The sequence below is a fragment of the Microcaecilia unicolor genome, chromosome 2 (assembly GCF_901765095.1).
Source record: "Microcaecilia unicolor chromosome 2, aMicUni1.1, whole genome shotgun sequence".
Taxonomy (NCBI): Eukaryota; Metazoa; Chordata; class Amphibia; order Gymnophiona; family Siphonopidae; genus Microcaecilia; species Microcaecilia unicolor.
The window spans coordinates 478,258,668-478,280,499 of record NC_044032.1 but is presented as its reverse complement, the minus strand read 5'-3'; the positions used below and the strand labels follow the sequence as shown (position 1 = coordinate 478,280,499).

General features: G+C 42.8%; 1 protein-coding gene across 1 annotated transcript in view; it reads right to left on the bottom strand.

Moving 5' to 3' along the window:
- Positions 1-21,832, bottom strand: part of POLR1A (RNA polymerase I subunit A) — a 267,806-nt gene that overhangs the window by 241,686 nt on the left and 4,288 nt on the right. Inside the window, exons 2-3 of the mRNA XM_030191063.1 lie at positions 15,042-15,246; positions 10,123-10,272 (exon numbers count right to left, since the gene is read on the bottom strand). Coding sequence (XP_030046923.1) covers positions 10,123-10,272; positions 15,042-15,246 — 355 coding nt within the window. The remainder of the gene's footprint in view (positions 1-10,122; positions 10,273-15,041; positions 15,247-21,832) is intronic.

The following is a 21,832-nucleotide window of genomic DNA, read 5'->3' as shown; positions in this document are numbered from 1 at the left end:
ATAATCTGCCTCAAGGTATAAGTAGCTTGAGTGAGGCAAGTAACAAAGTTCAACACCATAGTCCAATACAACTGTGCCTTTGAGAAGGGTCACCATATATGAAACATATCGCCTACTTGATCACATTGCCTCCAGCATAGGGCAGAACCCTGGTGGAACATTTTAACAAGCCGTTGAGGGGTTAGTACCAGCGGTAAAGAAGTTTATAAACTACTCTTTATCAAGCTGCTGGCTACCAATACCTTAAGAAGATATTCAAAAACATGTTCCCACCTAGGATATTCATAGGAGACTCCTAGATCCCATTCCCACCTCTCACTATACTGCACAATGTGTTGATAAGAAAGAAGAGCTCTATATAGGCGGGAAATCCCCCCCTTCCCACCTCTAGCTCCCAGTGCACATTCCATGAGTCTCTCTGCCAAGCTTAACTCACCCTTGGCCCAACGAGTAATATAATCTTGCAGCTGTTGGTATTGAAATGTATGGAGAAACTGGGAGACTATACTCCTTCTGAAGCTCCCCAAAGGAAACTCTCCCTCCTCCCTTATTTGCCCAAGCACCCTGAGGTCATGACATGCCGAATAGCGATAACTGGAATCTAGTGTGCCCGGTGTACAAGCAGGCGCAAAACAAATAGCCATATAGAGGAAAGAAAAAAAATTGGGCCTGGACCCAGCTCCACATAAAAAAAGGCCAGCGAATCAAGGGAGGGGTCCCTCTAATAACCACCAAAAGGAGCTGGCGAAAAAGTCAAGGGATCGCTCACAAAGGGATGATCTTAGCCATGTTTGGTCAAGGTCTTTCCATGGTTTAGGGGGGCCCCCAAGCCAGCCCGCCAAAATCCTAATGTGTGCCACTTGGTAATAATGAAAGAAGGGACTCCCATACTCCCCTGAGCCCGTAAAAAAAGTGAAGCAGGCTAAGAAAATGGCCTCAAATGCCCATTCGATCGAGGACTGCAAATAAAAATGCCAATGCACCCAGTCAAACACTTGTTCTGTGTCTAGTGATAGTAAACACATAGGAATTTCTCTAGACAAGGCGCTATGGATGAGATGTAATACCCTCCGCACATTGTTAAAGTACCGACGACCATGAACAAAACCAGTCTGGTCCTCAGATATCGGGGCTGGTAGGTAATGTTGTTAACGATTAGCTAAAATCTTAATAAAGTCCTTATAATCGGAACCAGCAACAATATAGGTAGGTAAGAGCTACAAAGCTGGGGGTCCTTGCCTGGCTTAGGTAAAACAGTTATCGCTGCCAGCGACCAGTCCCCAGTACAGGATCCCCCTCATCAAATGAATTAAACATTCATAAGAGCACTGGAGCCAGCAGCCCTTGGAAGGTCTTATAAAACTTATTAGTAAATGAGGCCTTTGACTAGGGGCATAACAAGGGGTAGAGGAAGGGGAGGCAACTTGTAACAGTTTGATGACAGTCGGTATATACTCATATTGTCATGTATGACCTGCTAAGGAAATTCTATATGGAACAGCGTAACTGGATTTGTTAACAATAAAAACTGTTGGTATACCAAAGTTGGGAAATAAGGGGTGGGAGGGAGTAGGATAGGTGGGGGCAAGTAAATGGAAAATGTTGATGATATGTTCCTTGGTTGTACTGCTCTAGTGTCCTCAAGTGTATGTTCAGTTATCTTAGGTATGAGAATGTAAAGAGATATTTCTTGAAGAGTCATCAATAAAAAAGATGAAATATTAAAAAAAAAAATTATTAGTAAAGCCATCAGGTCCCGGTGCCTTACTGTTAGGTAGATCTTGAATCGCCTGGTTAATCTCTTCTATGTCGACTGGATTAGAAAGTGCTTGCTGCTCAGTGTCTGTCAACCAGAGTAGCTTCACCCCTGCTAAATAGGAAGAAACACTATCTATCGACCGATTGATACCTGGGGTATAAAGGCTTTCATAGAACTGTAAAAACAGGGTCTACATAGTAACAGGATCAGTATGGAGAGAACACTGCTCATCTCTAAGACAAGGAATGTGGGTGCAAGCTACTCGATGTTTAAGTTTATGGGCTAGAAGCCTATCATCAAAAAGTAGAGGAACAAAGCAAAAAACTCTCACAGATGGTGTCCAGGAAAGATCTTTATTAATAGTCTTCAATAATAAAGGGGACCCGAAACGACTCGTGTTTCAGCCCTACATCAGGGGCCTAAAATATTATAAAATAATTAAAACATAACCAATAAACACATTAATATAAAAATGAATCTAAAAGAGGAAGTATAAAAGATACATACCTAGGAATTTGTCATGTCAAACATATTCCCAGACAAGTCATGAAACAATGTCTTCTATTGGCAATCTAAACATTATATACAAAAAATAAACTTGAACATTAAAATGATATATACAACAAATGTATACAAATGGATTTGTAAAGAGACACAGAAAAATTGAAAATTAACATTTGAAAACAATATAAATACAGAGACATCAAAATTGTAAAAGAATTTATATAAATAAACAATAGTAATATAAATGCTTCGATATCTAGAAAGGATCTTGTATCTATTACATGTATATCTCAACGGTAAATATAAATACATAAACTCACAAAGGGATTTAAAATATATATAAATATACACACACACATACATAGATAGATACACACACACACCCCTATATACATCTATACACACACACACACACCTACCAGAGGAGATCTGGGAAATTAGAGACCGGTGAGTCTGACGTCAGTGCCGGGCAAAATGGTAGAGATTATTATTAAGAACAAAACTACAGAGCATATTCAAAAGCATGGATTAATGAGACAAAGTCAACATGGATTTAGTGAAGGGAAATCTTGCCTCACCAATCTACTATATTTCTTTGAAGGGGTGAACAAACATGTGGATAAAGGTGAGCCTTTTGATACTGTGTATCTGGATTTTCAGAAGGCGTTTGGCAAAGTACTTCATGAAAGACTCCAGAGGAAATTGGAGAGTCATGGGATAGGAGGTAGTGTTCTATTGTGGATTAAAAACTGGTTAAAAGATAGAAAACAAGAGTAGGGTTAAATGGTCAGTATTCTCAATGGAGAAGGGTAGTTAGTGGGGTTCCCCAGGGCTCTGTGCTGGGACCGCTGCTTTATAACATATTTATAAATGAACTAGAGATGGGAGTAGCTAGTGAGGTAATTAAATTTGCTGATGACACGAAGTTATTCAAAGTCATTAAATCGCGGGAGGATTGTGAAAAATTACAAGAGGACCTTACGAGACTGGGAGTCTAAATAGCAGATGACATTTAATGTGAGCAAGTGCAAAGTGATGCATGTGGGAAAGAGGAACCCAAATTATAGCTACATCATGTAAGGTTCCAAGTTAGGAGTCACAGACCAAGAAAGGGATCTAGGTGTCGTCGTTGATGATACGTTGAAACCTTCTGCTGTGTGTTCCTGCTGCGGCTAAGAAAGCAAAAAGAATGTTAGGTATTAGGAAAGGAATGGAAAACAAAAATGAGGATGTTCTAATGCCTTTGTATCGCTCCATGGTGCAACCGCACCTCGAATATTGTGTTCAATTCTGGTCGCCGCATCTCAAAAAACATATAGTGGAATTAGAAAAGGTGCAGGGAAGTGAAACGAAAATGATAAAGGGGATGGGACGACCTCCCCATGAGGAAAGGCTAAAGCTTCTAGGGCTCTTCCGCTTGGAGAAAAGGTGGCTGAGGGGAGATATGATAGAGGTCTATAAAATAACGAGTGGAGTTGAACGGGTAGAGGTGAAGCGTCTGTTTACGCTTTCCAAAAACACTAGGACTAGGGGGAATTGAATGAAGCTACAATGTAGTAAATTTAAAACGAATTGGAGAAATTGTTCTTCACGCAACGTGTAAAACTCTGGAATTCGTTGCCAGAGAATGTGGTAAAGGCGGTTAGCTTAGCGGAGTTTAAAAAAAAGGTTTAGACGGCTTCCTAAAGGAAAGGTCCATAGACCATTATTAAATGGACTTAGGGAAAACCCACTACTTCTGGGATAAGCAGTATAAAATGTTTTTTACTTTTTTGGGATCTTGCCAGGTATTTGTGACCTGGATTGGCAACTGTTGGAAACAGGATGCTGGGTGGGCTTGATGGACCTTTGGTCTTCCCCAGTATGGCAATACTTATGTACTTAAGATATATAGATAAATAGATAGTAAATGACAGGACTTAATCAGCCTATATAATAATTTGCACCTCCAAATTTCTTCGTCTGGATGCCTGGGTTCATAACATCCATAACCACTCACTGCCCCGCCCTCGCGTCAAAACGTAATGACGTCAGAGGGCGGAACAGTGAGAGGGAAGGGAAGCCAGCACCAGCCAGCCAGAGAATGTTCAGGTACAAATCTAGGGGAGGAGAGAATCGCTCTGCCTCTGGTACCGCCCTCATTTCCTGTTTCTGTAGGAAACCCTTTGTGAGTTTTACGTATTTATATTTACCATTGAGATATATATATCAAACATATAAATGGCGAGTGACCGTACTCACTCGCAAATGCGCAGTAGAGACTTCCCTCTCTGCCCCGCCCCCGCGTCAATACGTGATGACGGGGGCAGGACAGAGAGGGAAGTCTCTACTGGCATGCTGCAGAAATCGGAACCGCTCCCCCTCCCCTGGAATCGCCGGCACCCCTCCATTTGGCCCGAGCACTGTGAACTTACATCATCGCGCAGCAGCAGGCACATCAGCAAAGCTGCCGTCGGGCTTCCTTCTCTGCCTTTGTCCCGCCCTTGCCGACGTTACGTCACACGAGGGCGGGACACAGGCAGAGAAGGAAGCCCGCCCTGACGGCAGCTTTGCTGATGTGCCTGCTGCTGCGTGGTGATGTAAGTTTACAGTGCTGCTCAGGCCGGGTGGAGGGGCGGCAGCGGCAACTCCGGGGGAGGCGGGGCGGCGCCGACCTCGGGGGGGGGGGGGGGCTCGGAAACCCCCCCATTCCAAAAGTAGCCCGTTTTCACGGGCTCAACGGCTAGTATTTGTAATAGATAAGTACATAAGTAATGCCACACTGGGAAAAGACCAAGGGTCCATCGAGCCCAGCATCCTGTCCACGACAGCGGCCAATCCAGGCCAAGATCCTTTCTAGACATTGAAGCCTTTATATTACTACTGTTTATTTATATAAATTCTTTTACAATTTTGATGTCTCTATATTTATATTGTTTTCAAATGTTAATTTTCTATTTCTCTGTGTGTCTCTTTACAAGTCCATTTGTATACATTTGTTGTATATACCATTTTTTGTTCAAGTTTATTTTTGAATATGTTTAGATTGCCAATAGAAGACATCGTTTCATGATTTGTCTGGGAATATGTTTGACATGACAAATTCCTAGGTATGTATCTTTTATACTTCCTCTTTTAGATTCATTTTTATATTAATGTTTTTATTGGTTATGTTTTATTTAATTATAATTATTTTTTTATAATATTTTAGACCCCTGATGCAGGCCGGTAGGGCTGAAACACGAGTCGTGTTGGGTCCCCTTTACTACTGAAAACTATTAATAAAGATCTTTCCTGGACACCATCTGCGAGGGGTTATTTTCCTTTGTTCCTCTATTGTTTGATGCCTGGTGTTCTCCTTCAGTGGAGTTTTCCTTCTGTTTGTGTTTGACTAGAAGCCTACTAGCTTTAGTACCAAATTCAAAATGAGCTTGGCGAACGTGTTGTAATTGTTCTGAGGTATCAGCGAATAGCAAATCAAGCCACAGCTTATATGCTTGATCCTCTAGTTGCATCGTCCCATCCCCCTGCTGGATCCAGTGGTCCAGACTCACCAAGCGTGCCCGAAGAGCCTCCTCAGCCGCAAAATGGATTTTCTGCAAGTGATTTCGCAAGGCTATAAAATGATCCCACATGACTGCTTTAAGGCCCTCCCACAGAATACAGGGTGGAACCTCCCCATTATCATTAATTGAAGATAATCCCGGAGGTGCCACTCAAACTGCGTAATATTATTTGCATCCGCTAGCAAAGCATCATCCAGACACCACCTCGGAGGATCCCTCCGCACCGGGATAATCTGCAAAACCAACAATATAGACACATGATCCAACCAAGTACGAGTCACTATTTGATGGGTTTAAACAAGTTGGAGAATAGAAGCGTCACCCAACCAAAAATCAATACGGGAAAAGTTTTATGAACTGAAGAATAATAAGTGTAATCCCTTGCCACAGGAAAATCCTGCTGCTAGAAAATCTACCAGGTGCCAGAGAAGTAAGAAAAAGATAAATAATTCCCGATCCCATTGGACATACTCTACTGAAAGTGCCGAATTATCCAGTCAGGGATGTAGCATAAGGTTAAAATCCACCCCTCCCCCACCAACAGGGAACCCTCCCCATGACACAGAAGTATTTGATCCAACTGGTTCAAATAGCCCCTGTGGTCAGCATTGGGGGCATATACATTTATACTGCATAAGACCAACCTTATCACTGTGTGCATCAAAATCCAAAATCAAAGGTGAAATTTGAACTCGCCCATTATGGAAAGAAAATTTTCAGGTAAGACCTAATTTTTCCTTTAGTCCTGCCCACTATTCCAGGAATTGTGGAATAGTTGTGTCCATCAACCAGCTGGTGGAGACAGAGAACTGAAAAGTGAGCTGAGACATCTCTCTCTCTTGGCATCCAATTCAGCTCCTCAGTACTTACGTAGATAAGCAGTAAGGAAAAACTCAGAAAACAACAGATCTTAAACAACTTGCTAACTTAAAACTAACCAGACGAACAAACGTGTGGACCTCTCTCATCTCTGGACAACTTGTAGAGAACAAGAAATAAGCAGGAAGCATCATGCAAGGTAACAGTCGTTACTTGATCCATTACTTCACTCTGACTAAAAATCTCATAAACATTAGGCGGGCCTCTGGAATAGCAGGAAGGACTAATGGAAAGAAAATTATAAGGTAAGACCTAATTTCTCCTTCCATTACATAGCTTTCCACTATTCCAGAACCCATGGGATGTTTAAAAGCAATCCCTAGAGTGGGTGGGATTCTAGCAAGGACTGAAGTCCAGTAAGTGGCTTCCGAGCGCATCAAAACATCCACCCTGTAGTGCTTGGCAAAGGTATGCAGCACTGACCATGTTGCTGCCTTGCAACTATCCGCTGGAGACACAAGGTAGTCTCTGCCCAGGATGTCACTGTACAATTCATAGAATGAGCCTAGAATGAGCCTGCAAGATCTGAGGAGCCTGCTTCCCTGCAAGCAAATAAGCAGACGCAACAGTCTCCTTCAGCCATCTAGCAATTTGGGGCTTGGAAGCCAAGAGGCCAGGCCTCTGCTTACCAAAAAGCACAAACAGTTTTTGTCTGATTTGCAAAACTCATTTGTGACTTCTAGATATTTAATCAGGACTCTATGCACATCAAAAAGCTTTGAGGAAGAATACTGAATCTCTTTGTCCTCTCTGCAAAATGATGAAAACTCCACAGATTGGTTGGTGGTTGAGATGAAATGCTGATATCACTTTCGAAGAAAGAGAGGAACCATGCACAGGGATACCCCCACCTCCGAAAAGCAGAGAAAAGTATCCTGACAAGAAAGAACCTGAAGCTCCTAAAACCTACATGTCGACGCAATAGCCAACAAGAACACTGTCTTTAGCTTAAGATCTTGCAAGGGGGCTGTCACAAAACACCTAGCCACCCGCCTGGGGTTACCCCGCAGCCAATTAGAGGGTCTATCCCCAGCACAGCTCAGGCTGCCTGCACCAGTCCTTTAAGCTATGCACTTGCACCCTCCCTCCCACCAACTGGGCAAATCTCCCGATCTCAAGTTATCCCCAGTAACTTCTAGGTTACTGGAGGCCACACTCCCAGTGGGCCTACAGTTCCCAGAAAGAACTCAACAGACCCAACACACAAACCACCAGGATTCTTTCAGTCCAGACAAGCAGAGGCAATAAACTAAAAGAAATGTTTATTGTCTGAAAAACTGAACAATGAACAAAAAATATGCAATCAGCGAAACAATAACAGATAACTGAAATATGGTTCAATTATAACACTAACATTTGTTTACTAAGTACCACCTAGGAAGATCAGGACATATAGCTGCTCACAAGATATCAAATGTAACTGTTTACAGGGCCTTAGCAAAGAGATGTGTCTCTCTTCTTCCTGGCTGAGACTGGGGAAGAAACCAGTACAATCCAAATGAAAAGAGCTCCTGAGCCGATCACAGCCCAGCCAACAAACTTTAAAAGTATACTGCTCACAGAATTGTATATCACTTCTTCACCGAGTGAAACTAAAAGAGGGAGCATTCATTTTTCTATAACAGCTTTAACATAAAAAACAAGTACCATCTGCTAGCCACTAGAAGAAATACGCTTCAGAAATTAAGGCAGTTTTACAGACTTAAAGCACACTGTTCTGTCACAGTGCCAGTCTTGTGTTGCAGACCTCATGCCAATTCAGATATGCTAAAGCCACGAACGAACTGCACACTATCACTTCAAGGCTAAAAGAGGCCACTTCAAAAGAAATTGAAAATGTCTATTAATAATAACTCAAAAATAAAATGTTCATAGTTAGGATAAGAGATTCCTTTTTATTTTTAGTTATGAGAACAATACTATTGAATACCAAATAACTCTAAATTTCTACACAAAGGACTCTAAAGTGTGTTAAATCAATCTTTAGATGTCTACCAGAATCTTGCAATTTTGAAATTGCTACTCAGCAGCAAAGAATCAGCTACTTTTATCATTCACATAATATTATCAGAGGTAAGTCAGCTATAGAGCTTATTTTCGAAGCACACAGACATCGCAAAATGCCCAAATGGACATCCAATTATTTGAAACGTCCAAATCCAAATTATAAAAAAGGCAGAAAAGGGATGTCCAACACTGCAATATGTCCAAAGAGGAAGGGGGCATGTTTTGGGCAGGACTAGGGAGGGCCCAAAATCAAGACGTCCAATGGCAATTACCAAACAGGAAGAAACAGCCACGTCTAAAGTTAGACCTGTTTCAGTCAAGTCCAGGATATAAAACGTTGCTCTGATTAAGCAGTTGTCCACTGGAGAGATTAAGGCATGACACCCCTTAATTCCTCAGTTGTTGCTGTCCCCCTCCCTCTCCCCTGAAAGTGAAACTGAAAGGGGATACCAGATTCCATGACAGCTTCAGGTATTATAAGCATTCTTACAAAGTAGGAAGAAAGTCTGAGGTGTAGCCTAGTGGTTAATGCAGTGGACTTTAACTTGAGGGGCCCAGGTTCAAATCCCACTAATATATTTAGATAAGTAGGTATTTTTCTGTTTCTGGAAGGCTCACAATAATAGTAAGAGAAAGTGGGATTTGAACCTGGGTCTCTTGGTTTAAAGTTCACTGCACTAACTACTAGGCTACTCTGCAGACTTGCTTTCTACTTTGCTAAGAATGCTCATAATACATGAAGTTGCAGTAGAGCCTTTCAGTTTCACTAGGCTGCTTGTCTGCTCCGCACAGATATCTCTGTGGCCAATTTTCTAAGAATGCTGCCAGACAGATGTCCTTGTCTCTACTTTTTTTGCTGTTCATATGTTAGACGTTCTACTTTGCAAATGGTTGTTCATGCTGGATGTCCTCAGCACACGGACGCTCATCTCACAAATCTTCAAACAGGAAATTCTGATGTATTTCCTGTTGGAAAATATATGCGAGATGAACGTCTCTATTTTGAAAATGCCCCTCCACATTTTAGCTGAAACGTCTCCTCAATTTAACCAGGTAAAATGTGGTCACTTACATACAGGTTTGATATTTGTGTGACCAAGATTGAGCCATTAGCACTGAAAGTCAACATTAACTAGAGAAGTTTATAGACTACTCTCTGGAACCACCTGACTAAATTTGGCCACCTTGTAAATTAAAGTGATTAAATTTAGCCGGTCAGCACTGGATTATTTTTGAAAGTAGAATTTTAAATCAGCCAACTCCCAAGTTATCCAGTTAGACTCTTGGGAAAATTCATTCTTTGGGATCCAGCCACAGAATCAGAAAACCACTATCAAAGAACACCAATGTGGAGCTGCATTCTATTCAACAAGGCACCAGGGACCGCCCTGCCCATCTCTGAATTTTAACTATAAAAGGTTTACACACCCGATGCAGTACACACTCCAGCTCGTACACTGACTGAAGGTCTCCAGCTTCTATGAGTTTCAGTTGGTTCAGCAACAAATGCACAACAGCACGAGAACATGTCAGCATGTGGCAGTTGAAACAGGAGCCCCGAAGCAGAATATATAGTCTCTAAATGAGGGAGGAAAAAAATAAACATATCAATGAATGCTAAAATGCATGTTTGACCCCAAAAGTACAATTGTCTCCCTCATTGCCTGTACACTTCCTGTTAGCTGTAGAAAGCCTGAGGGCCACCTCCAGCCTCTGCAATCTATGCTTTTTTCTTCCTCAAGGTGAGCTCCCAGTTCCTAGCCATTTGATGCAGGACCCTGGGATTCAGTTTCAGATTTTTATCTTAGTTAAGATACTAGTGCTCAGTGAATTCATTCAGTTTGATTAATGACTAAATTTTAAATGGGGCCTAATTCAAACCACCACAGATCACGTGGGTGTAACTGAAGACTGCTGACAGTATTTCTATGCTAGGGATTACTTCAATGGCCATTTTGGCCAATTCTGTTTTATCTGGCACATCTCCTTCTTAAAATACTTTCAATCCAGGACATCTAGCATGTAAAACGGTCAAGTTGCATAAGCAGCCAAATAGTCATAGCATCTGTAAACATCCAGCACTTAATGTTTTTCTCACGCTGAGAATAAAGAAGTCGATATTCAATGTGATTTAAGCAGACAGAAATGGCTCCTGGTCAGTTAAACCACTTGTGCAGGGCTATCCGCTAATATTGAGCGGCACTTAACCGGTTAGTGCTGCTGAATATCACCACAGACTACTAAAGTGAAAGCCAGTTAATTTGTGGGTGGTCTGGGGGCAGAGTTGGCACATGTGCAGTTAAGTACTGATATTCAGAAAGAAGGATAGATATTGGACAGGGGGGGGGGGCGATGGGACAGAGGGAGAGAAGGACACGGGTCAGAAATAAGATGCTGGCAGGCTAGACATAGTAGGGGGAAAAATAATAAAAGAAGATGGCAGGCTGGACACTACTATTACTCACAAATAAACATTTAAATTGAAATGCAGGAAAGCGGGATTTGATACAACGGGGGCATGTCCTAAATGTGGCCATGAGGAGGCCTCACTCGGCCACATGTTTTGGAGCTGTCCCGGTATTGAAAAGTTCTGGAAACAAGTCATAGGAGGGATAGATCAATTATGGCACTGCACCCTTGTGCGGGAACCTACAATCTTATTCAATATTTTTAGATACACCGCAGACCCCACAGAGGGATTTAGGACATTTGCAAAGATAGCAATCTATTTTGGAATAACAGCCATATTGCAATATTGGAGAGTAAAAGAAGTTCCCCCTCTGCAGATATGGCGATCCCAATTAGTGAAACAAATGAGAATTGATAGATGTGGAGTACAGGATCTGGACAGTTCAGCAGGCCATAGGTTCAGGGCGCAATGGGAGCCATTGTGGGACACCCTCCCGCCTAGAGCGCGAAGTTTGCTGCTGAACTTCTAATCTGGTACTCTTTGGCCCTACATCAGTCAGGGAGACTAAGACAGTGTGACAGGTAGGGCAGTACTTTACAGCAAGGCGTAGACTGGTTCATATTCTGATGTACAGACAGTTAATTACATGTTACCTTGGAAATAAAAAGAGCTGTGACACTGCCCTAAAATGTTGGTTGACAATATAGGGAAGGAGGGAGGGAGGGAGGGTGATTAAGGGAGGAATAAATAAATGCAAAATGGTAACTTATTTGTTGAAGATATGACATCAGAGAACATCTCCTGTAGTGTAGTTTCTTTGATAAGTTTCAGTGAATGGTTCATTACGTCTGTCAATAAACAAGATTAATATATAAAACTACAAGGAAGGAAGGGTGGGGGGAGGGGGGGTCTAGGGATAAAAGAAGAAAATGATTTGATGTATGTGGAAGGATTACAAGTTGTCTGTGATATCAATAAGGCTTTATACCGGACAATAAATACATAGGTTTCATATAATACGTCAATAAACAGATTTAAACTTAATGACTTCCAAAGAAGACAACATATGGAATTTCAAATAACAGGTTTATTGAGAATTCAAAACTTTGTATCACATATTGTATCTTCAAAATATTGTGGGTTCTGTATTGTATTCCTTATACTCTTTAATAAAAAAGATTTAAACATAAATTGAAATGCAGCCCTAGTTCCAGTTCTTATATACTACTTCCCTGTGCAAAAACAAATCAAATCACACTTCAGGAGGTGGGAGAAACAAAGAGGGAAGCACACCTCATGTAGAGACAAGGCATAATTTCTTAGGGAAAAGCCTAGAATGCATTTCCATCACTTTTTTTTTTTTCAGACTCCAGAGCAGCAGTGGGAGTATTCTCCATGTAGAAGCAGGATGAGTCAGACACATGCTGGTGATATCATCTGACAGCGCCATGGATGGATTAGCTCAACCTTTCCCTCTCCAGTCTTCCAGTCTGTTCAATCCATCCGATGATACGATTGATCTTCCTTTTCTCCCTTTAAGAATTCTTCTTTCCTTCTTAGTTATTTTGTGCTCTCTTGATAAATCATTTGTTATTTTTGATTCCCCTCCCCAACTGTGGCCCAGCAGCCTTTGCTCCCAACTGCCAGCAATGCAGACCTCAGGGACAGCAGGATAAGTCAGCCACTCAAACCCGTCCTCATTCCCTTCTTGGATGAACCTGTCTACAGCTTGGGAATGTCCTGGAGAGGAAAAGGACAGGCACTGTGATAGAGAGGTAGCTGCATATGCTCAGAAAGGACTTTTTAGGTTTTTCTGAGTTCTAGGAGTCCATGGTGCCGCCAGATAACATCACCAATGTATAGCTGACTTATGCCGACCAGAGAAAAATCCCATTACAGGTAAGTAACTTCACTTTGTGCTTCATGTAGCCTGCAGGGAAGAGGAGAGGAAGGGGGTAAGTCCAAAACACAGCAGACAACAGCCACTCTTTTCCCTAATCCAGCTCCTGGCTACAGTGCCACTTTTTTTTTTGTGCAGAAATAAAGTCATTGGTAGAGATAACCTGGAACTGAAAAAAAAATGGCCCTAGGTCTCACTCTTCATTCAGCCCTGCCCCCCAAACTACCTGAGTGGTTTCTAATGGGTGGTCTAGTGCTTGGGGGACAGAGATGAGGATGAAAATCCTGGAGGAGTGACTGGTCATTCACCATTTTTCAACTTCAAATGTTTACAGCAGAGGCAGATAAAGAATCATATCCCAACTAAACAGCCATTACATAAACACTAAATGCACAGAAGATAAACACCCATTTCCCACTACCTCAAGGAAAGGCTTATACAGATATTTAGAGAGCCATAATAGGGTGAGAGTTCATCTATTTAAGACCCATAACATCCGCCTTATGAGGAAGAAAGGCTATAAACCAAATCTATGTGAGCATATCCATGGTCTAGGTCTGTAAAGCATTGTGAGAAAATACTGAAAGTTTTATCATCATAGTAGTACTATACCCAAGAAATCCAGCTCAACAGAAATAGCACTTGCTGACACACCCATATGCTTATGTCAGAGGGGAGTGCAAGGGAGAAATTACTAAGTGAAGAGGCATTAGAAAATGTAATTTTTTTGTGCGATTTTAAATCAAAGATTTGGCTTTGCCATGAATTGGTGATGTCTGACATCTGTGGTAATGTAAATACTTTTAAAACAGAGAACAATAAAATTGTTGGAATCCAATGGATTATAGGACACGAGGAAAAATGGTTTCACTAGAGGCAGGTCTTGTCAGACAAATCTGATTGATATGTATACCGTATTTTTCGGACTATAAGATGCACTTTTTTCCCCCCAAAATTTGGAAAGAAAATGGGGGGTGCGTCTTATAGTCCGAAGGTAGAGATTTGGCTGGCTGGCAGGCAAGCCGACCGCCCGCCCTCCCTCCGGGTTAGGGATCGCCCTCCCCCCGGCCCTGTCACCACTTCTCCCCTTACTCACGCCATCTTCCCTGGTGGTCTAGTGACGTCGGGGCAGGAAAGAGCCCCCTCTTTCCTGCCCAGTGCGCTGCTCTCCATCCTCCTGTATGCAGCCTGACGGTCTCGGCGAGATTCAAAATGGCCGCCAAGACTTCAATTCTCGGCGTCCATTTTGAATCTCGCCGATACCGTCAGGCAGCAATGCATACAGGAGGATGGAGAGCAGCGCGCTGGCCAGGAAAGAGGGGGCTCTTCCTGCCCCGACGTCACTAGACCACCAGGGAAGATCGCGTGAGTAAGGGGAGAGGTGGTGACAGGGCCGGGGGGGGGGGGGGGGGGGGAGGAGGTAACCCTGAAGGCGATCCCGAACCTGGAGGGAGGGATTCGGACAAGACGCACCGGAGCACCTAGGTTTTAGAGGAGGGAAAAGGCAAAATTTTTTTCTTTTCCTATTTCCCTCCTCTAAAACCTAGGTGCGTCTTATGGTCCGGTGAGTCTTATAGTCCGAAAAATATGGTATTTTGGAAGAAAGGCGGGAGAGGGAAATATGATAGAGATATTTAAATACCTATGTGACATAAATGTACAGGAGGCGAGTCTCTTTCAATTGAAAGGAAGCTCTGGAACGAAGGAAGCATAGAATAAAGGTGAAAGGGGATAGACTCAGAAGTAACCTGAGAAAATACTTCTTCACTGAAAGAATGGTGAATTAGTGGAACAGCCACACAGTGGAAGTGGTGGAGATGTAAACAGTATCTGAATTCAAGAGAGCTTGGAACAACTACATAGGATCTGTAATGGAGTGATAGGAAGACTAGATGGCATGGATGAGCAGACTGGATAGGCCATATGGTCTTTGTCTACATTTTGCTATGTTTCTATGTTTTTTCTATTACCTTTTCTAAGAAACAAAACAAGACAAACTGAGTTCTCCACCATTTCAGTGTGGAGATCTATACTTACATCAAAGAACAGAGGATTATAGACCGCCAGTGGAAGTTCGATATGACCCAGATGTCCCGGGCAGTTGTTAAAATCCTGTGCACAGGTAGAACACACTTCTTTGAAGTCACTAGGTCCCAATGCCAAGTCATACAGTCCACTGATAGCTGGGTTTCCCACATTATCCAAGTAGCGAGGGTTCGTAATGGCTTTCACACTTAATTTTCTGAATAGAAAAAAGAAAAACAAATTATTTTTAAAAACTTAAAAAACTTTCTTCATAATAGAGCACACACAAAAACCAAGTGACAATTTAGATATTTATTTCAATAAAATAAAAATTGATAAGATTAAAGTGTAAAGTGGAGGAGTGGTCGAGTGGTTAGGGTGGTGGACTTTGGTCCTGGGGAACTGAGTTTGATTCCCACTTCAGGCACAGGCAGCTCCTTGTGACTCTGGGCAAGTCACTTAACCCTCCCATTGCCCCAGGTACAAATAAGTACCTGTATACAATATGTAAGCCGCATTGAGCCTGCCATGAGTGGGAAAGCGCAGGGTACAAATGTAACAAAAATAATAAAAAAATAATAATAATAAGTAAGCACCATTCTTAAAGCTCTGCTATTCCAAAGTTATGGATCTAATTAAAATGAAGGGCTAGAATAAGGATCATTATCATCAAAAACCTCTTATAACAGAGTACAACTTATTTCCGTAGCATTACAAGACATACACAAGAGACAATTCTAGCTCCATAAGAACTACAATCTAGTCAAAACACACAGAAAAGATAAACAAGATGTTTTGGTAAATTATAGTGAAAATGGTTAAAATAATGTGATGATCACGGAGAGCCACAGTTTTACAATTTGGAAATATTTTTTTTTTAACTTTAAGGTAGAATTTGATTATAGCCAGAGAGGAAGCACTATATTGCAACCGAGGAAAACAATTCCAGCCATACGGGGCAACAAGGTAGCAATCATAGAAATGGGCGTATCACAGATTATGCACTGAATGTCACTTCCTTTCATTGTCAGAGGAATTCTAAAAACTTACACATCTTTTCTCAGAGAATTAATGCCCTCAATAGTAAGACATAAGTATTGCCTTACTGGGACAGACCAAAGGACCATCAAGCCCAGAATCATGCTTCCAACAGTGGCCAATCCAGGTCACAAATACCTGGCAGGATCCCAAAAAAGTACAGAACATTTTATGCTGCTTATCCCAGAAATAAGAAGTGGATTTTCCCCAAGTCCATTTTAATAATGGTCTATGGACTTTTCCTTTAGAAAGCCGCCCAAACCTTTTTAAAACCCCACTAAGCTAACTGCCTTTACCACATTCTCTGGCAATAAATTCCAGAGATTAATTACGCATTGAGTTGGGTGAAGAAACATTTTCTCCAATTTGTTTTAAAATTTACTGCTTTGTAGCTTCATTGCATGCCCCCTAGTCCTAGTATTTTTTGGAAACAGTAAACAGACGCTTAACGTCTACCCATGTTTTTCAAATGATGGAGGGTCCAAAGATATAGCCAACACATGCTAGTAATTATGTGCCTTGCAGTATGAAAAGGCACAATGCAGCAAGTACCTGTTACCCATGCATAGTATAAAACACCCAAAACACTGTAGATGATGGCAGAAAAAAAAGACCAATTGTACCATCCAGTCTGCCCAGTTAATGTACTCAAATGTGACCTGATCAAGTGATATCCTTATTTATGTCCTAAAAAGGACTGAATATTCTTCTCACACAGCACTATTCATACAGCCTACATTGGACCGAAAGTTAACAAATTTTTATGTCATTCTTATTTCCATACTATAAAAAGACTTGGACTTACTGTCATAATGCAATGCTAGATCAATATAATAGAAGCCATTCTAATTACACTAGGGGTCTCATTTAAGTGTCTTGCAGTGAATCTAACACTGGTTACGAAAACAGTCTTAAATGCATTTCCATGACGAATGTAAACTATTTAAGTTGCAATGTAAACATATCTTCAAAGTGATGCAGGGAACCATTTACCTACTAAGCATTTTCCCATGACACAAAATGAAAGAAAACCGTTACTAAATAGGCCACTTAAGAAAACTATACAACTATATTATGTACCTAGTTTTCAGTGTACTTGGGAAAAGAAGAAAAACTATGTAACAGAGATAATTATATTGAATAAAATAACTTATATTTCACACTTCTCAAAGAATAAGAGCAGTCACTAAGAAAATCTACTGTAGCAGCATTTAATTTTTAAAAGGGCAACTATGACAAAATTAGGAAAATGGTTAAAAAGAACCTAAAAGGATCAGTCACAAAGGTTAGGACTTTAAATCAGGCATGGACGTTGTTTAAAAATACCATCGTGGAGGCCCAGACCAGATGTATTCCACTTATTAACAAAGGTGGAAAGAAGAGCAAATGACAGACAGTTCCCCCCTTGTAGTTGTAGGCTGATTTCTAACCTTCCTCATGATCAAGGATACCTCACGAGGTGAGATTTTGCGTGGAGCCCCAGATCTTTGTCGATTGACAGTCATTTTGTACTTCTTCCATTTTCTTACTATGGCACCAACAGTTGTCTCCTTCTCGCCCAGCGTCTTACTGATGGTTTTGTAGCCCATTCCAGCCTTGTGCAGGTGTATGATCTTGTCCCTGACATCCTTAGACAGCTCCTTGCTCTTGGCCATTTTGTAGAGGTTAGAGTCTGACTGATTCACTGAGTCTGTGGACAGGTGTCTTTCATACAGGTGACCATTGCCGACAGCTGTCTGTCATGCAGGTAACGAGTTGATTTGGAGCATCTACCTGGTCTGTAGGGGCCAGATCTCTTACTGGTTGGTGGGGGATCAAATACTTATTTCCCTCTGCAGAATGCAAATAAATTCATATACTTTCCACAATGTGATTTTCCGGATTTAATTTGTGATGTGCTATCTCTCACTGTTACCAATAACCTACCCTTCAATTATGGGCTGCTCATGTCTTTGTCAGTGGGCAAACTTACAAAATCAGCAAGGGATCAAATACTTATTTCCACCACTGTACCTGTACCAGAATTGGTTTTCAAGGGTGATGATGCAGAGAAACTGAAAGAAATGTCAGTGAACCTGGAAGATGTACTGAGCCAAATCGACAAGTTAAAGAGCCATAAATCACCTGAACCAGATGGTATACAACCCAGGGTACTGAAAGAACTCAAAAATGAAATTGCTGATCTGCTGTTTAGTGCGCACTAACCACGTAGATGCCTAATATTGCTAATGGTGTCTACACGTTACTACGCACTAAATCCGCTAGTGCACCTTAGTAAACAGGGCCCAAGGTCTTTCTCTATTGTATCGTGTTGAGATGTTTCAGGTCTCATATTATGTTGTCACTTGTTTTTCTGACTGGATGCGTTATCCTTTTGACAAATTTAATAAACAAACATTTAATACTAAAAAAGGGTTCTAGGGGTGATCGGGGAAATTACAAATCACTAAGCCTGACTTCAGTGCCAGGCAAAATAGTGGAAACTATCAAAGAATAAAATTACGGAACACAAACAAACACGGTTTAATGGCACAGAGTCAGCATAGGTTCAGACATGGACCTCATCAATTTGCTTCATTACTTTGCAAGCGTGAATAAACATGTGGATAAAGGTGAGCCAGTTGATGTACTGTATCTATATTTTCAGAAAGCATTTGACAAAGTTCCTCATGAGAGACTCCTGAGAAAATTAAAAAGTCATCGGATAGGAGGCAATGTCCTTCTGTGCAATAGGAATTGGTTAATGGACAGAAAAGAGAGGGTAGGGTTAAATGGCCATTTTTCTCAATGGAGGAAGATGAATAGTGAAGTGCCTCATAGATCTGTACTGGGACTGGTGCTATTTAACATATTTATAAATGATGATCTGGAAATCGGAATGATAAGTGAGGTGATAAGTACATAAGCATTGCCATACTGGGAAAGACGAAAGGTCCATCAAGCCCAGCATCCTGTTTCCAACAGTGGCCAATCCAGGTCACAAATACCTGGCAAGATCCCAAAAAAGTACTAAACATTTTATACTGCTTATCCCAGAAGGGAAAATTAGGTTCTTACCTTGGTAATTTTCTTTCCTTTAGTCACAGCAGATGAATCCATTAACTGATGGGTTATGTCCGCCCACCAGCAGGTGGAGATAGAGAACACTGAAAAACCATAATACTCTATGGACAGCTAGCTCTATCTGCCTTCAGTATTTGAAAACTTCCAAAGCAGAGTATATCCTCAAAGTAGAATAACATGAACTTTCCTCACAGCGAACGAATGCCCCAGAACAGGAGCAATAATCACACAAAAGGAGGGACGATCTCAACCTTCTATAACAGAACAGTAAACAGAAATCCTGAAGACTATTTTTCTTCTCCCAATGAGGGAACATACTGCAGGAAAAACTGAACAAAAAAACGGAGTCATACAGGGAGGGATCATGGATTCATCTGCTGTGACTAAAGGAAAGAAAATTACCAAGGTAAGAACCTAATTTTCCCTTCCTTGTCATCAGCAGCAGATGAATCCACTAACTGATGGGATGTACAAAAGCACTCCCTAGTTAGGGCGGGAATATGCCACTCCACGAGCCAGCACTTGCGCTCCAAACTGCGCGTACCGCTTCGCTGCAACATCCAGCCTGTAATACCGGAAAAAGGAAAGCTTAGAAGCCCAAGTAGCCGCACTACAGATCTCATGAAGAAAGAGTGCTCCTGTTTCGGCCCACGAGGAGGAAATCGCTCTCATGGAATGCTCTTTAAACGCATCAGCCAGAGACCGCCCTGACAGCAGATAAGCAGAAAAAATTACTTCTTTGAGCCAACGGGCTATAGTGGCCTTAGACACTGGAGACCCTCTTCGAGGACCTGACAACAAGACAAAAAGGTGATCAGAGGTCCTGAAGTCATTTGACATTTGTAGATACTGCAAAAGAGCCCTGCGAACATCCAGAAGATGTAACTGCCCAAAAGATTCCGGAAACTCCTCCCTAGTAAAGGAGGGCAGATAAATAGGCTGGTTTAGGTGAAACGCTGAAACCACCTTAGGCAGGAAAGAAGGCACCGTACGTACCGTTACTCCGGACTCTGAGAATTGTAAGAAAGGGTCTTGACAGGATAGCGCCTGGAGCACAGACACCCACCTCGCCGATGTCATGGCCATCAAAAAGACTGTCTATAGAGTCACATCCTTCTCCAAAGCTCGCCTCAGCGTCTCTAAAGGCGAACACTGAAGAGCCTTCAACACCAGCCCCAGGTTCCAAGCCGGACACGGCAGCTGCATCGGCAGGCGCAGCCGGAGAGCCCCTCTTAGAAATCGGGCAATGTCCGGATGAGCGGCCAGGGACAAGCCAGAGACCTTCCCTCGAAAGCATGCCAATGCTGCCACTTGTACTCGCAGGGAATTGTAGGCAAAGCCTTTTTGTAAACCATCCTGCAAAAAGTCCAGTATCGGCGAGACTGAAGCCCGCGTGGGTGTGATCGCCTTTGAAACACACCATGCCACAAACTGGCGCCAAATCCGAGCATAGGCAACGGAAGTGGACCACTTGCAGGCCTGCAAGAGAGTGGAGATGACTTTGTTAGAATAGCCTTTGTCTCTCAAGAGCCATGCCGTAAGACCAAAGCGGCAGGGATCCTCCATGGTCACCGGCCCCTGCATCAACAGGTTCGGCACCAGAGGCAAAGGAAGAGGGGCCTCCACCAGCATCCACCGGAGGTCTGCATACCACGGCCGTCTGGGCCAATCCGGGGCAATGAGAATCACCACTCCTCGATGAAGACGAATTCGTAGGAGGACTCGCCCTATCAAGGGCCAAGGAGGGAACACATACAGGAGGGCCCGAGGGCCAGGGTTGAGCCAAGGCACCCAACCCCGCCGAGCGAGGATCTCTCCATCTGCTGAAAAAGCATGGGACTTTGGTATTTGCGCTTGACGCCATTAGATCCGCTACGGGTGTTCCCCATTTGGCACAGATCTGAAGAAACACTTCGTCTGCCAGTTCCCACTCCACTGGGTCGATTTGATGCCTGCTTAGAATATCAGCTTGCACGTTGCTCTGACCTGCTGTATGTGCTGCAGAAAGAAGCTGCAGGTGGAGCTCGGCCCAGTGGCAAATCTGAGCAGCCATTGCAGCCAGAGCCCTGCACTGCGTGCCGCCCTGTCGATTTATGTAGGCCACCACTATCGTGTTGTCTGACATCACTCTGACAGCCAGCACCTCCAGGGTCTTGTGAAAGGCCAGAAGAGCCTGGAATATCGCTCTCAATTCCAAGTGATTGATGTACCACCCCGATTCCGCGGGCGTCCACAGACCCTGCACATAGCTTCCCTTGCAATGTGCTCCCCAGCTGACCAGACTGGCATTGGTCATCACCAGGCACCAGGAGGGAAGCGCCAGCGGCATTCCTCGCCGCAGCATGCTGTCGGAGAGCCACCACTCCATACTGAGCCAGGCCGCAGGGAGCCACGTTAGTCTGCGTTGATAATCCTGGGGCATAGGAGACTAATGTTGAAGCAGGGTAATCTGCAGTGGTCTCAAGTGTGCTCGCCCATGGCACTACCTCCAAAGTGGCCGTCATCGACCCCAACAGCTGGACAAAGTCCCAAGCTCGCGGGCGAGGCATCCGCAGGAGCAGATTGTCCTGATTCTGAAGCTTGCACCGCCTTTGGTCAGGTAGAAAGACAAACCCCGAGGCCGTGTTGAACCGGACCCCCAAATATTCTAGAGACTGAGAGGGGGGTCAGGTGACTTTTGGGTATATTGACGACCCAGCCTA